Consider the following 15,484-nt stretch of genomic DNA (forward strand, 5'->3'; position numbering starts at 1 on the left):
ATACGTATTTCAATTGATATTAAATATAAATATATTCATTGATGTAAAATGTCATTTACAATCCACTAATATCTACGTTCATATTCTAAATTATGATTCATCTATTTAAATCATCCACCTTCATTAACTTGGTAAATCTAGTTGATATCCACAAGAGGGTGTTCATCGACATCTTTAACCTTACCAAAAAACTAGTTCCCAAAAAACTAGAAATATTTATTTGGCGGGCTTATCAAAAAAGATTGCCCGTGTTATTCGAGATAGATAAGCGGGGGATAGCTTTGCATAGCTTTAGGTGCCCGTTGTGTGACGATGGCCTTGAAACCATGGAGCACTCATTGATCTTTTGTAAGCTCTCGTTGGATATTTGGGACCGGGTGTTCGCATGGTGGGGTTTCGGGAATATGTCAAACCTTAGCTTTGGCGAAATCCTTCGTGGTAAGTGCCCACTGCCGTCAACTATACTTGGGACCAAAATATGGCAAGCGGTTGAGTGGGTTTGTGCCTACTTGATATGGGAAAATAGGAACGAGAAAGTGTTTCGTGGCAAGTCATGGAATGCTCCAGTCGCGCTCAACGAAATCCAGCTCAAGTCTTTCGATTGGATCTCACATAGATTGAAGAAAACAAAGATAGATTGGTTAACGTGGTTACATAATCCTAGTGTGTATATTTAGTCATAGACTAATGCTTCGAGTTTTTTGTTTCGGTTTGCTTCCTTTGCAAACCTCTATATGATTGTATGCTTTAAACATTGTACCATATTGAGCTCAAGTAATATATCTTGCTTTTCCAAAAAAAAAAAAAAAAAAAAAAAAAAAAAAAAAAAAAAAAAAAAGTCTACCACTATTACCTTTATGCCAATAAATGCAACTTTAATTGATATACTCATGACTATTGCTAAATGTAATTATTTTAACTAATGTCATGACTACAAGTATATGTTTAGACCATTGGTATCCACTAACCACTAATAAATCGAATGATCGAATATCCAATGGATCTAATATCGATTGTCACCCACGCATGCACGAGGCCATAAGATGACGTTGTCTCATACGTTCTTTTCTAGAAGCATTTGCTTTTTAATTGCTACTCCATATTTTTGTCGTTGTATTATGGCCTTGAAATTCTATCCGCTATTTAAATGACGAAAATTGTGCATTGTTATAACAAAATGGTATGTTTCTATTTAAAAATTGTTAAGTACTTTATCATAATAGATTATTGCACAGCATTTTTATGCATTTTATGACTTTCTTAATCTATAACCTTGTAACTAGTAGTTTTGTACAGTATATAATAATAAGCCAAAAGTCTTCCTTCATTTAAAGTCGTCACTCGTTTGAAGTCTTCGTTCACATAAATTTAAAAGTCTTCACCACTTTATACTGTTCTATCAGGATACCGTCAAAGAAAAAGTAAAAGAGTGTGAACATGATTCACTACAATGTTTGTGGATCGAAATAATAATAATTTATAGATTAAAATAATTTTATTAAATTAATAAAAATACTTTCATTAAATTTAAATAAAAAACATATTGCAAGCCGAAAAACAATAATATAAATGTGTAACAATTTAAATCTAGAATTACAAATTAAAATAACTTCTTAAGACTAGTGCGCTTGGATACTAATGTGGAAGCTGCTGTCAAAGATAGAATATGTTAGGATGGTACGAAAAGTGTTGGTGTGTGGAACTGTTCTAGACATCCAACGGGTAGAACGGCTAGCGAATTGGAGGAGTTAAATGATATGATTCGGTTGGTTATAAGTTGTCCAGATCGAGCAAATTCATGGTGGTGGAAACTGAGCAAAAATTACAATCAACTTAAAGATCCTCCCTTCTGGTACTAACATTTCGGAAACCTTTCGTAATAATTTAGTACCTAAAAGGTGGAAATTTTTGTATGGCGAGCTAGAAAGAAAAGATTGCCCGTGTTGTTGGAATTAGATAAACGGGGCATTGACCTTCACTCTGTACGTTGCCCATTATGTGATGACTCGTTAGAAACGGTTGACCACTCACTTATTCTTTGCAAGTGTGCTTACGAGATATGGGTCAAAGTATACAATTGGTGAGGTTTAGCATGTGTCGCGAATTTAAGTGTAGACGAATCATTCCGGGGAGCTGCAAACATAGCTATGTTGGATTTGGGTGTCAAAATATGGCAAGCCAGTAGAGTGGACTTGTGGGTACCTCATTTGAAAAAACCGAAACCAAAAGGTGTTCAAAAACGAGTGTTGGAACCCACCGGTGACATTGAACGAAATTCAAATAAAAAGCTTCGATTGGATCGTGAGGAGGTGCAAAGGCTTGGCCATTGATTGGCACAATTGACTTCACAATCCCTTAGCTTTCGACACTTAAATACGAGATTAAACTGTTTTTGGATGCTTCCTTAGCATCCGATCACTTTCTGTTTGTAATAGCTAGCTTGTATAGAACAGTTTAAATGAGTGCTTGTATGTAACTCACTTTTGAACTATCTCCTGGGTGGCTAATCGTTTGTATGGCCCCAGACTTGTGTTTATATTGCTTTGTGTATTAATAAAATGACTGCCTTTCAAAAAAAAAAAATAAGTTCTTAATACTAAAACTTCTTGAAGTTTCAATAAAATCTTTATTACATATTTCATTGATATATCTTCTCTAAGCGTCACACTTCTCGATTCAAAACTACCTTGTAGGCTTTTTCAAATTGGTAAGTAATCCTCCTCACTTTCAAATTTCTACTATAAGACCATTCCAAAGGATGGAGTTGCTATTCCAAAGTGATGAATAGGATAATGGCTATAGAAGTGAGAAGTTAAATGGGATGTTGAAGACTTGTAAAAGGAAAAACAAATTATTATTGTTATTTTTTGTCTTGTTGAAGATGAACGAACAAGATGATTTTGTGGAGGTATTCTTCACTAACAAGAGAAAGAATAAGAAGGTTGAAGGGATTGACTTATTAAGCACTAGGTGGTGGGATATTTTGAGAGTTTTGAAGATAATTTTAGATTTGGCTAGGATACCATATTGATGTGGTAACCGCCTTCCATTCTTATTGCATTATGAGTATATATTCACTTACAATTTTTATAAATCCATGTATAACTATTTGTACAGTACAAATATTTGATGCATGATAATTAGTGGATTTATAAAATGATGTGAATATATCCCCTACCCATTACATAAACCAACTATTTATATTTATTATACAGAGAATAAGGAAAACTAAACATGGAAATAATATGAGAAATAATGATGCAATGAATGACATGATATGCTAGCTGCAGTGTTGTAAATCTCCCTCGAGATCTCATTTTTAGAAGGCAACCGAGACGAGATGTTCATCTCCCGAGATTTGTCGGTCAACGGGGTCAAACTTAGTCAAAGACACGATTTCTCGGATTTTCTTGCTAATTTGTAAGATTTTCTTGTAAAATTCATAATTTCTAACATTTTCTCGCTCATTACTCGGATATTTTTGTAAAATCTCGTTAAAACGTATACAAATATATACATATATTTATGTTTTGATGTATATATTTATTAAAAAAACTATAAAGTCAACGTAAGTCAACGTCCGAGATCTCCCCAAGATTATTCCGAGATACCGAGATCTCCCTAAAAAAAGTCCAAACGAGATCTTCCGAGATCCGAATTCTCCAACCTTGGCTAGCTGTGATACATGGTAAAATGCAAGCTGGATCAGTGAAATCATGGAAAAATATCCGTTAACAGCTTGCAGCACTGCGCGTGAAAACAACGCTAATTTTCAGGCATTCAAAGGATCTCAAAAACATCATAATTACATTTAACTTATTCGTAACAATATAGATTCCAAACTAAAATACAAAGCTGGATAACAGACCATTAAAGGAACATACACGACGAATACTTGAAAAAAGTTACAATATACGATATGCTTATTCTTTGACACAGTGAGTGAAGGCTCCATTTGACGGTGGTTTATCAGTAGATCCACCTTCAGCGGTCAAAACATCCGATGTTTTTGCACGTTGATCGACATCTTCTTGGGATGGAGCTTTTTGTTGGATCGGGCGTTGGAAGGAAACCGGTTTAGCACGAGTAGTAGTACTATTATTTGACGAATTAGAAGCTGCAATTTTTCGAACGCCAGAGAGCGATGGAGGTCCATCCATTGTAAGTTTAAGGTGATTTTAAAATGATATGAGAGATAACGATCAACAAATTTATTTGTAATAATTATATGTAGGGTTCTTTTAGGAAACATGTATATTGTTGGTAGGGTTACTTTATAGTATTGAATTGAAATTGGAATTGAAATAATTCAATCAATTCATAAGAAATTACAATCCAGCTTCCTAGAAATAACGACCACATGAATGACATTATTAATTACTTTATTATTTTATTATTATTTTTATTATTAATTATTATTATTATTATTATTATTATTATTATTATTATTATTATTATTATTATTATTATTATTATTATTATTATTATTATTATTATAGAAAGACCATATCAACAAGTCTACAACTATATAGTATTTTTTTATGCTAAGAATTGTAAGTTTAACTAGTTAACTCGTAAGTTTTTTTTTTTTTAAAGGCAAGTTGTTGGCATCGAATACTCTCATTTGCCACGCACGCACGCGCTTTCGGGCAGGAAATCTGAACCGCATTACAGGGATCCGAACCTTATACCATCCCTAGGGGCAGACGGTCAAATCTGGGTCCTGAATACAGGTCGGTAAACCTTCCCTGGGGTAATCCGGCTTTCAGGAAATAAATCTCACGAATATTTTTAAGGGGAGAGACTCGAACTTGAGACCTCTCCACCCTCATCCCAATGCACAAGTGCAAAGGGGTGAACCACTGGACCACAAGGGTGGGTTCGTTAACTCGTAAGTTATAGATTTCAGTTTCATAGGTTCACACCAATATATTGGAGATAACGATGTTTTAACTAGTCGGTATTTATTAAATATATTACATTAGTTACAAAGGAAAACAATTTATTCAGTGAAGGTACATAAATTCTAGTGTTATTCGTGCTTGAGTGTGTAGATAGAAACAATTATAATGAGGATTCTTTCAGTAAACATTCGAGGTTTTAATAAAGATGGTAAAATTTCATGGTTTAAGGAATTAGTTGCTAAGGCGAAACCGGTTGTAGCTTTTGTTCAAGAAACCAAATGTTGTAAAGTAAATGACAATTGGGTTGAGAGGTTATGGGGGTCATGTAATCATGGTTATGTAGTTAAACAACCTTTAGGTAGATCGGGCGGTATGATTTCAATCTGGGATACAAGCGTTTTTTCTGCGGATCATGCTTTAGAGGGGGAATTTTACTTAGCCATCAAAGGTAAAGTTGTTGGTTCGAATGAGAATATCATGCTGGTAAATGTATATGGGCCTCACAGTGATTCAAAAAAGAGGAGATTCTGGACTGAGCTCGATAATCTTATGAAATTAAGTTGTAGGGTTTGGATACTAGGGGGTGATTTCAATGAGGTACGAAAGTGTGACGAGAGACAAAATTCTGAGTTCATTGCCAGAAGAGCCACGCTATTCAATAACTTCATAGATAACAATGGACTTGTTGAAATTCCGATTGCGGGAAAGAGGTTCACTAGAATTAGCGACGACGGTGTGCAATTTAGTAAATTAGATCGCTTTCTCGTGTCTAACTATTTTTTGCAGGTGTGGGAAAATCCCTCGGTCATCTCCCTTGATCGAAAACTTTCGGACCACTCTCCACTTCTTCTTAGAAACGGCTTGGAAGATTTTGGCCCGAAGCCGGTTAGAATTTTCGATGTTTGGTTAGAGGATAAAAGTGCAGAGGAAATAATTATCAATGAGTGGAATAAACCGATTAATGCAAAGAAGTTAGATAATGTTTTTAGACTGAAGCTAAAAAATGTCAAAAATGGATTAAAGGATTGGAGCAGAAGGGCTTACGGGAAGATTGATGAAGATATCCGGTTGTTGTCAGAAAAGTGTACGAATTGGGAAAAGCTAGCTGAAGGTAGAACACTCTCAGACCTAGAGAGATCCGAGTGGATCAATGATAGAGGGAAATGGTTGAGAAAGGACCAAGAAAAAAGGTGTATGCTTCGTCAAAAATCGAGAATCAAATGGGCTAGGGAAGGTGACGAAAACACTAAGTATTTACACGCTATGATTAAGAGAAGAAATAACAAAAATAATATCCGTGGATTGTACATAAACGGGTCCTGGAATGAACATCCGAACGACATCAAAATGGAGGTACACCGTTATTTCAAATCATTTTATAAAGAACCTGGTTCGTGTAATCTGTCTTTTGCAGGGTTTGACACGGCCAAGATCACGCCCGAAGATGCTTCATTGCTAGAAGGTCGATTCAGTGAGGAAGAGGTTTGGAATGCCATTCGAGACTGTGGATCATCCAAAGCTCCCGGCCCAGACGGTTTTAATTTCCTCTTTTATAAAAAATTTTGGTGGTTAATAAAATGTGATTTAATGAATGCACTGAACTGGTTTTGGGAGGAATGTGATATATCCCCGGGTTGTAATGCATCTTTTGTTACTCTTATACCGAAAAAAATGATCCGATTTGTTTGAAAGATTACCGACCTATAAGTCTCATTGGGAGCTATTACAAGGTTATTGCTAAAGTATTATCCAATAGACTACGGGGGGTGGTTAACAAAATTGTGGGTATCGAACAAGGTGCGTTTATCAAAGGACGTTCAATTTTGGATAGTATTCTTGTGGGTAACGAGTTAGTAGAGGACGTTAAAAGGAGGAGAGATAAATGTTGTGTATTTAAAGCGGATATAGAAAAAGCATTCGATAGTGTAAATTGGAATTTTTTGTTGGATATTATGAACAATATGGGGTTCGGGGAAAAATGGAAAAAGTGGATGAGATCATGTTTCCGGTCGGCTTCTATTTCGGTTTTAGTTAATGGGTCCCCTACTTTAGAATTTAATCTTGAAAGGGGCATAAGGCAAGGAGACCCTTTATCTCCGTATTTGTTTATTATTGCGAGTGAAGGCTTAAATTTGCTCACGAATATTGCAATTAGGGATGGCCTTCTAAGGGGTGTAGATATAGGTAATAATCGGGTGAATGTCTCTCATTTGCAATTTGCGGATGATACGATCTTTTTTGGGGAATGGGGTCGCAAAAACATAAAAAACATTTTAAAAACCCTTTCTTGCTTTGAGAAGGTGTCGGGTTTGAAAGTGAACATGTCTAAGAGCTCGTTGTATGGCATTGGAGTCTCGTTGAAAGATGTTGAAAAAATGGCGAATGAAATTGGATGTAGTGCAAGTAAGTTGCCCTTCACTTACTTAGGCATGCCTATAGGGCAAAATATGTGTAGAAAGGATGCATGGAATGTGGTGGTCGAAAAGTTCAAAAAGCGATTATCGGATTGGAAAGCAAAAACGTTGTCTTTTGGTGGAAGGCTAACCCTCATTAAATCGGTTCTAAGTAGTCTACCTCTCTATTATTTCTCGTTGTTTCGTGCTCCCTCCATGGTCATCAACCATCTCGAAAGTTTGCGTTGTAAGTTCTTTTGGGGAGGGTCGGGTGATTCTATTAAACTTTCATGGGTTAAATGGAAAACCATACTTAGTCCTTATGGGGTGGGGGGGTTAAATGTGGGCTCTTTAAAATCAAAAAATCTTGCGCTTTTGGGAAAGTGGTGGTGGCGATTTAAAATCGAACATGACTCGTTATGGGTCAAGGTCATTAAAAGCATATATGGGAGGGATGGGGGGTTGGGTCATTTCGGTTCTAACATTGTGCATGTCAAGCATCGTGCAGCATGGTGGAACATCATTAAAGTTAACTCGGATTTAAACAAGATTGGCATGAACTTGGAAGCTTTTTTCGAGAGACGAATTGGGGACGGGAGGGATATTAATTTTTGGGAAGATCCATGGGTAAACAATGTTAGGCTCAAGGAGGAATATCCAAGACTATTTCGGCTAGAGTCAAATCAAGGTGCAAAGGTTGCTGATCGAGTCAGTTTCAACAATGGTTCGTGGTTCTTTACGTGGGATTGGTCGAGGGAATTAACCGGTAGACTACATGGGGAACTTACAAATTTAGAAAACAAGGTATCTTCAAATGAATCATTGGGTTCGGGTGTCGGGTCATGGTGTTTCAAACCAAGTGGGAAGGAGTTATATGTTTCGGGATCTATATCAAAGGCAATTGACGAGCACTACCTAGTCGAGAATACTCCCGGTTTTGAAACCCTCCAAAATAAACTTGTGCCGCAAAAAATCGGCATATTTATTTGGCGGGTCTTGAGGTCAAGAATCCCGGTTAGAGTAGAACTTGAGAAGCGGGGTGTCGAGATCGATTCAACGTTATGTCCAATGTGTGGTAGCATGCCGGAAACCGTGGGGCATGTTATTGTTGATTGTTCACATGCAAAAGATATTTGGGAAGGCATTTTTAAATGGTGGGGTGCATCAACGCCGAGGAACAAATCCATCGCAAATTCATTTCTAGGTTCCAGTATACGTGGACTATCGGGTATTTACAAGGATATATGGCAAGTAATTGAATGGGTTACGGGGTATCTAATTTGGAAGAATCGAAATCTTAAAGTCTTTAAGAATGATAATTGGGCAGCGCCAAAAGTGGTGAGTGAAATTCAAGTCAAAACGTTTGAGTGGATTAATACTCGATCGAGACTTAAGCCTATTGATTGGCACCAATGGCTACTCCACCCTAACACGTTATCTTTCCCGTATGTAAATAATCGGGATCCGGGTTGAAGGAGCCTTGTATATTCTAATTATAAGTCTTGTTGTATCATTGTAAATATAGGTTCTTGTGTAAATTCGAGTCATAGTGTCGCGTGAGCAATGCCTATGCTCACCACTTTGTAATTTTTAGTTTATTAATAAAAGTTGCTTTTCAAAAAAAAATTTATATGTTATATATTTAATAAAATATAATGTTAATATTTTTATTTTTACAGTCGATCAATAATAACTTTAAATTTTTACTTACTATCTTTGGATTTTGTGGAGGTTAAAGCAATAGTTTCACGGTTTCACCATTCCTTATTTATTTATTTATTTATTTATTTTTTTATTTTTTTTACTCTTTTAGCTTTAGATTTTATAACTTAACCCTTTAAGTTTTATGCTTTTATAAATCTTCAACCAAATTTCTAAATTTGCTTCTAACCCTTTAACTTTTTAGTTTCAATTTTTACCATCAACTTTTTTATTTTTATTTCTCAACAAAATATACACCAACAACTCTGTAAGTAATTAGAAAGGGTGAATAGTTACTTAATACGATTTTTGAAACTTTTTCGATGATCAACAAAATTTGAACAATCCTTGATCAACAGAATCAACTCAAACCCAATGTGTGTAGCAAGGTTGCAAAATTCGCTATTCAGAGATTAATCGGTCGGGACTTTGGGAAGATTAATCGGCAATTCGGGGATTAATCGGATTGTACTGTATACATTTAAACACTAAATTTTAAAAATTATATGTGTAAATATAAAAAAAACCATAAATATAAAACTAAACTTTAACATAATTGTCTAAAATTGTTCATTTTGCTCCAAAACTATAAAATTCTAGTTTAAATTCATGTTAAAATGTTAACCATTTTTTACTTTGACCGATTTTGGTTACAAAATTCGGTTTTCCCCATCAATTGACATTGACCGTTTAATTAAACGGATTTTTGAAAATCGGAACGGATTGCTTTTTAAAATGATTAATCGAAGATTAATCCGCGAGTAATCGGGTTTTTTACAACACTGGTGTGTAGTGTTTATGTTTGTAGTAATGCGGAATGTAAAATAAAGAACATAAACATAAGGGTTTATAGTGGTTCGGGTGGATATTAACTAATTCACCTTAATCCACTCCCCGATACACTAATCGGGAGTTTTGCTTCACTAAGCCTCTTTATCCGAATTCGGTGGAGATCCGATTTACAAGCCTTGTACTTCATTGTAGACAACAAACCTAATTCTTCTATCCCGTCGAAAAATTACCTCTACCTTAAATCAACTTGTCTTCACCTTGGACAAGTATTAATTCTCAATGGAATTAATCAAATTCCTAGTTCCCTTTAAGGAAGAAGATAACTAAGCTAGCTTATGCTTCTAAATACAAAGTACATGACTCACCCTTTCTAATGATGACAATCCTAAGACAATTCAAAGAATTAATACAACACTAAGTGTAACGACCCCAACTCGTTTAACCAAAAATACGACCCCAATTTTTTTTTCTGTTTCAGTATATCTGGACGGCGTCCAGTTATCTGGACGGCGTCCAAATGAACTGCAAATTTCTGCCCCCGGGGTCCAACTTACGCGAGTGGAAAACCCGCATCCCGACACTTTAAAATGATACGCCTTTCATAACACATCATATTAAGTAAAACTAAGATATTTCTACAATAAAAACAAGTTTTACTACACCGGGCCCCCAACGACCCGTCTTACAATAATATAGTGATTTCGACCCATTTAGGACTCTACAACCTAACCCGATACCAAGAGCATAATCCCGGGGACTACCAAATCCCCAATCCGCATTCATTTATCCAAAAGCTACCCCATCGAGCCCAAGCGCTCCTAAGCATCTAGTCTAACAACTAGTTAGCTTCATATCACAGTACCTGTAAAAAGGTAAACAACGAGAGGGGTAAGCATAAAGCTTAGTGAATGCAATAATTATACGTATACGTATATAATCTACTTACTTGCACACACTTACACAATTTCCTCATACACGCTAGCAATTTAATTAGCATACCATTGCAAAGTATAACGCTAAATCTCCGATAATACAAGCTAGCACAACAATAACATATAACACGAGTAATACAATATGCTACACTACAACACATACAACATTGATGTTCACAACATCCATTAGTATTCGAGGCTAGCCCCGCGAATGGTATCGTCAACATCGAACTTAAACCCCATTCGCCCCAATTAATGTGGTATCGTCAACATCGAACTTAAAACCCACATATTAAATAACAACTCGCACAAGGATAAGGTATCGTCAACATCGAACTTTAAACCCATACCCCGCAAATAAATAAATCATATACATACATATATAATTATTTCACTCACCTTGGAATGCCCGCACAAGTCATGTGTAACATGACCTCCGTCCTCAAATCCGAGCAAGTAACCACCTATAGCACACATAAGCACAAAATACATATAAGTATATATTCTCTAAAAGAGAATCCGACACAATCATCCCTTAGTCGAGGGATCACACCTTGCTCGTCAAAACCCGCCCACTTAACACCTAATGGACACAATTCAATTACCACTTCGGGTAGTAATTCAAATCAACACTACAAAGTACAATTTAATCCAAATTATACTTGACACCAATTAGACCAACCTAGGTCTTAACACTAAATTACTACTTAAGTAGAAATCATTTCAAACGTCATTTACAGCAAAACCCCAACACGTGCAACATTGACCCATATTGCTTTTGACCACGTTTGACTTATGTTAAAATATGATTTTAACCCAAAATTACTTCTCGCGAGTAATTACACCCAATAACATCATTTAATACTTAACAAAAGAGTTTACCATCCATTTAATCCAAACTAGTGTCATCATCAATTTTGACCCAATTCAAAGTCAATTCAAAGTCAACCCGTTTGACATAAGTCCAAAAAAGCCCAAACTAACCAATAATCACTAACACACGTGAAAGTGGCCCTAATACACCAATTAAATCAAATCACAAGTGTTAAACACTCATCTTACACAATTTGACACATAAACCTTAATTTTGACCCATTTCAAAATTAGTCAACCAATTACACTCAAAAGTATTTCAATACATCCATAATCACTAAACTAAGTGATTACACCCAGAATCAAAGCCTAATCATGGCCAAAACGTCAACCAACCCAAAACCCGCCAAGTATCAAAAATAACTAGTCACAATAAACCCACTTCGTCATATAAACGGGTTTCACAACTAAAGAAACTCAAACCCTAACTTGAAAATCAAATCAACAAAATGAAATTCGGAGTTGAGACTTACCAACACTACCACAATGTAGCCGTGAACGAGGTGAACAACTTTAACTCTCGCGACTTGACCCCATTCACTCATCTTCTTCCTCAAACCAAGCTCTCTCTCTCTCTCTCTCTCTCTCTCTCTCTCTCTCTCTCTAAAATGGGTTCCTCTCACTCTAGGAATGGATGAGAGTGTTTAAGAAGGTGAAAATGGGGATACGAATGAAATTGGATCAGTTTTAATGGCTCAACCGACCCCCAAGTGAAAAGACTCAAATACCCTCTTTTAAAAACTTTAAAATTTCACAGCTGGCCCGTCAGGCTATTTGGACGGCGTCCAAAATGGCTGGACGACATCCAAATGAGCTGAGACAGAAACTGGAACTTGTTTTGATCGTAACTTTCAAACCGTAGCTCCGTTTTTGATGAATCAAATATCGTTGGAAACATAATGAGGTGTACTATCTAATGGTAAGGTTTTAGAATATTAACTCAAACTTTATTTGGGATGACGTTCAAAATAACGCGTAACTGAAAAACGAGGTGTTACACTAAGTAAACTTACAATGATAGTAATTTGATAGTAAGTTTACAACCCCCTTCTACAATCTATGAGATTATAGAACTTCTCTTGCTAATCACAATCACATGTATATGAATTGTGGTCTTGTGATTCTCTGATGATTTTGAGTTGAAGAGTGCAAAAGGGTCAAGTCTTCAAAGTTCTCCAAGTCTTGCTAGTTATATAGAGAGATAAAAATATAGTCGTTGCTACGGCTGGGACCACGGTCGACTGTGGGTCGACGGCACGCGGTCCAGTCCAAAACTTCTATTCGTTGTATAGCCATTTAAATCAGTTTTGAACTTGAATCTTTGGACTCTTTACTTCATTTAATGCCTACAAAAGATACCCAACATTGTATATGAGTTCTATTTGCAATAAGTGTTCATTTACCTTGGATATATTGCCTTGATAGTGACTTTCCATGCTTAAAGTGGAAAGTCTAATATTCTTGTATACAAGTCATGATAATCATTTGAGGCAATCTCAGTTTTGTCATAATCTTTTGTTTGTTATCAACACATTTGGTAAAGTCCTATTGATTGGTCAACATGTCATTGATGACAATAACCCACTTTAATCACGAAGCACATTAATATTCATCTTTAAGCTTGTTTGTGAATTAATTAAGTGTGTTCATGATGTCTTAACAATTTAAGAAAGTAATATCAATTAAGCATGTTGTAAGACATCAAGTTAATCAAGTCTGAATCATTCTTAAGCAAATCCTATGTGTGTTAATGGTTTTTCATCCTTAGTAATTTTCATCATTTTAAGATCACTAGATTATGACACTTTAATTGTTATCCAAGTAGCATATATTGAAGTAGTCCAAATACAAGTTTATGGTTAACTTGTAACATATAGCAAGACAAAGTTCATACATATATATTAAGTAAATACTTAGCAAGTTAGCATTTTGTACATAGTAAAATAATACTCATGTGTTAATAGAAAGTAGTCAAGTAATATTCATATAATGACTAGCAAGAGATCACTAATTAATCTAGGATCAAACAAATAGTGATGACATAGCATTGAACCAAGGCTATGTAAGTTTTAATTGCAAAGTGGCATTTGAAAGATTAATGTATAAGAATACATTAATGTCCAACACATGTACAAGGAAGGAGCAACTCTTGGTTGGAACTTGGTGACTATCCCAAATATGTCTAAATACATTTTAGGTGCATATGTTTTCCTTGTAACACTTATGTGTTATCCTTAATCAAGGCTAAATCGTCATTCAGATGTCATTAGGTGTGATTAACCAATATTAGCGTTCTAGTGACTAAAACTCTTTTGGATATGAATTAGGCAACTATTCTAAGCATGTTTAAACAAGTTTCATATATTATAGAATCCCCGAAGTGGTCGAACTAAATTTGTATAAAATTCGGACAGAACCTTCAGCGGTCGACCCACGGTTGACCGTGGATTCGACCATGCATCCCTGATTTCATAAACCAAGGTGCAGGGTTCCATGGTCTGACCTGCAGTTGACCGTGGACCGAACTGTAAAGCATTATGCTTTCATTCTAAGCTTTTTTTTATTTTGATCTTTTGCTAGAGTAAATGTGGACTAGTGAACTTGTATATTTATGTCAAGATGTCTACCATCACCTCTAGTTATGTGCATGTGTCATCATCAAAACACTTATTGTTATGTGTTAAGATTAGTATTAAGATTATTATGATCATTAAGCATAAACCCACATTTTCTCCCAACATTCTCCCCCTTTTTGATGATGACAAGCACATAAGCGATGGTGGACATTTATCTATAAATACGCACAAGTGTTAACATCACTTATACCCAAATTTCTCCCCTTTTGTCAAAACAAAAAGGTTATCTTCCCCCTGGAACTAAGCTCGCCCTAAGACAAATGCTCCCCCTTGAATCGTACATGGTGGGAAAATAACAACCACAACATATAAAACACTAAACACACAAATTTTATTCATTCCCAAGAAAACAAGTTAATACAAGATACTCAACTTAATATGCAAGTAAAATCTCATACGATATTTTCATGAATATAGCGAAGATTTAAGTGTCGTGATGAGAGGGGTGAAGATGGTCTCTGATGATGTTCTCAAGTTTGGTTAATTTTTGACCAATTTTTAGAATGTTTCCATGAATTACATTGTTTTGTCCCTGAGGTGATAGGGAGCAAAAGTTAGAAGGATTTTCGAGTGAAGGTTCATGGACTTGTTTGGTCGAAGCTCTACATATCGGGTATGAAGAGACTTGAGTAGCATGATGGAAGGCAGGTGTCATTCCAACACGTGCGAATAGTTTGGTTAGATGAAGACCATATGGAAGAGACAGATGAAGGTTTTGAGCTGCATGTTTCATTTTTGACGCCATAAGTTATGCAATATTAACTTCGATCGAGTTCAAGAGACACCAAAGGAGAGTGATCTCATTTGCATCCAGCCGCCATAGTTTTTCTCCCTTTCCGTAAACATTCAAGGTAATGATCTGCTGCCAAAGATCATACGTTGGAGAGAGATGATTACAGAAAAATCCATCCTTGTTGATGGAATCAGATTTTAGTGATCCTTTACATAGTGTTTCAAGAACACTATCTCTATCCGTCTCATCGGGGAATTCATCAAAAGAGTTTGGATTTAGAAAGAGTGTTCGCCCTTCCTTTGGAACTTCCATGATCATTCAAACTCTTGAAATGTCAAAGAATAGCTTTTTCTATACAAGGAAAATGATATCTTCCTATCACTATGAGAGAATAGGGAATTTTCATAAAATTCTTTGATGTGGAGAGGGTATAGTGATCCTCTTATATTGAGGAAAGCATCTCACTTTACTTTAGAGAAGTTAGCAAGAGAGTATGTTGATAAGTGATGGGTAAGCACTT

General features: G+C 35.8%; 1 protein-coding gene across 1 annotated transcript; it reads left to right on the forward strand.

The window, feature by feature from the left end:
• Window positions 1–326: 326 nt before the first annotated feature.
• On the forward strand, window positions 327–677 carry LOC139842234 (uncharacterized). Its single transcript, XM_071832402.1, has one exon. The coding sequence runs from the start codon at window positions 327–329 to the stop codon at window positions 675–677; it is 351 nt and encodes a 116-aa protein (XP_071688503.1).
• Window positions 678–15,484: the final 14,807 nt, after the last annotated feature.

Source organism: Rutidosis leptorrhynchoides, chromosome 4 (genome assembly GCF_046630445.1).
Source record: "Rutidosis leptorrhynchoides isolate AG116_Rl617_1_P2 chromosome 4, CSIRO_AGI_Rlap_v1, whole genome shotgun sequence".
NCBI lineage: Eukaryota > Viridiplantae > Streptophyta > Magnoliopsida > Asterales > Asteraceae > Rutidosis > Rutidosis leptorrhynchoides.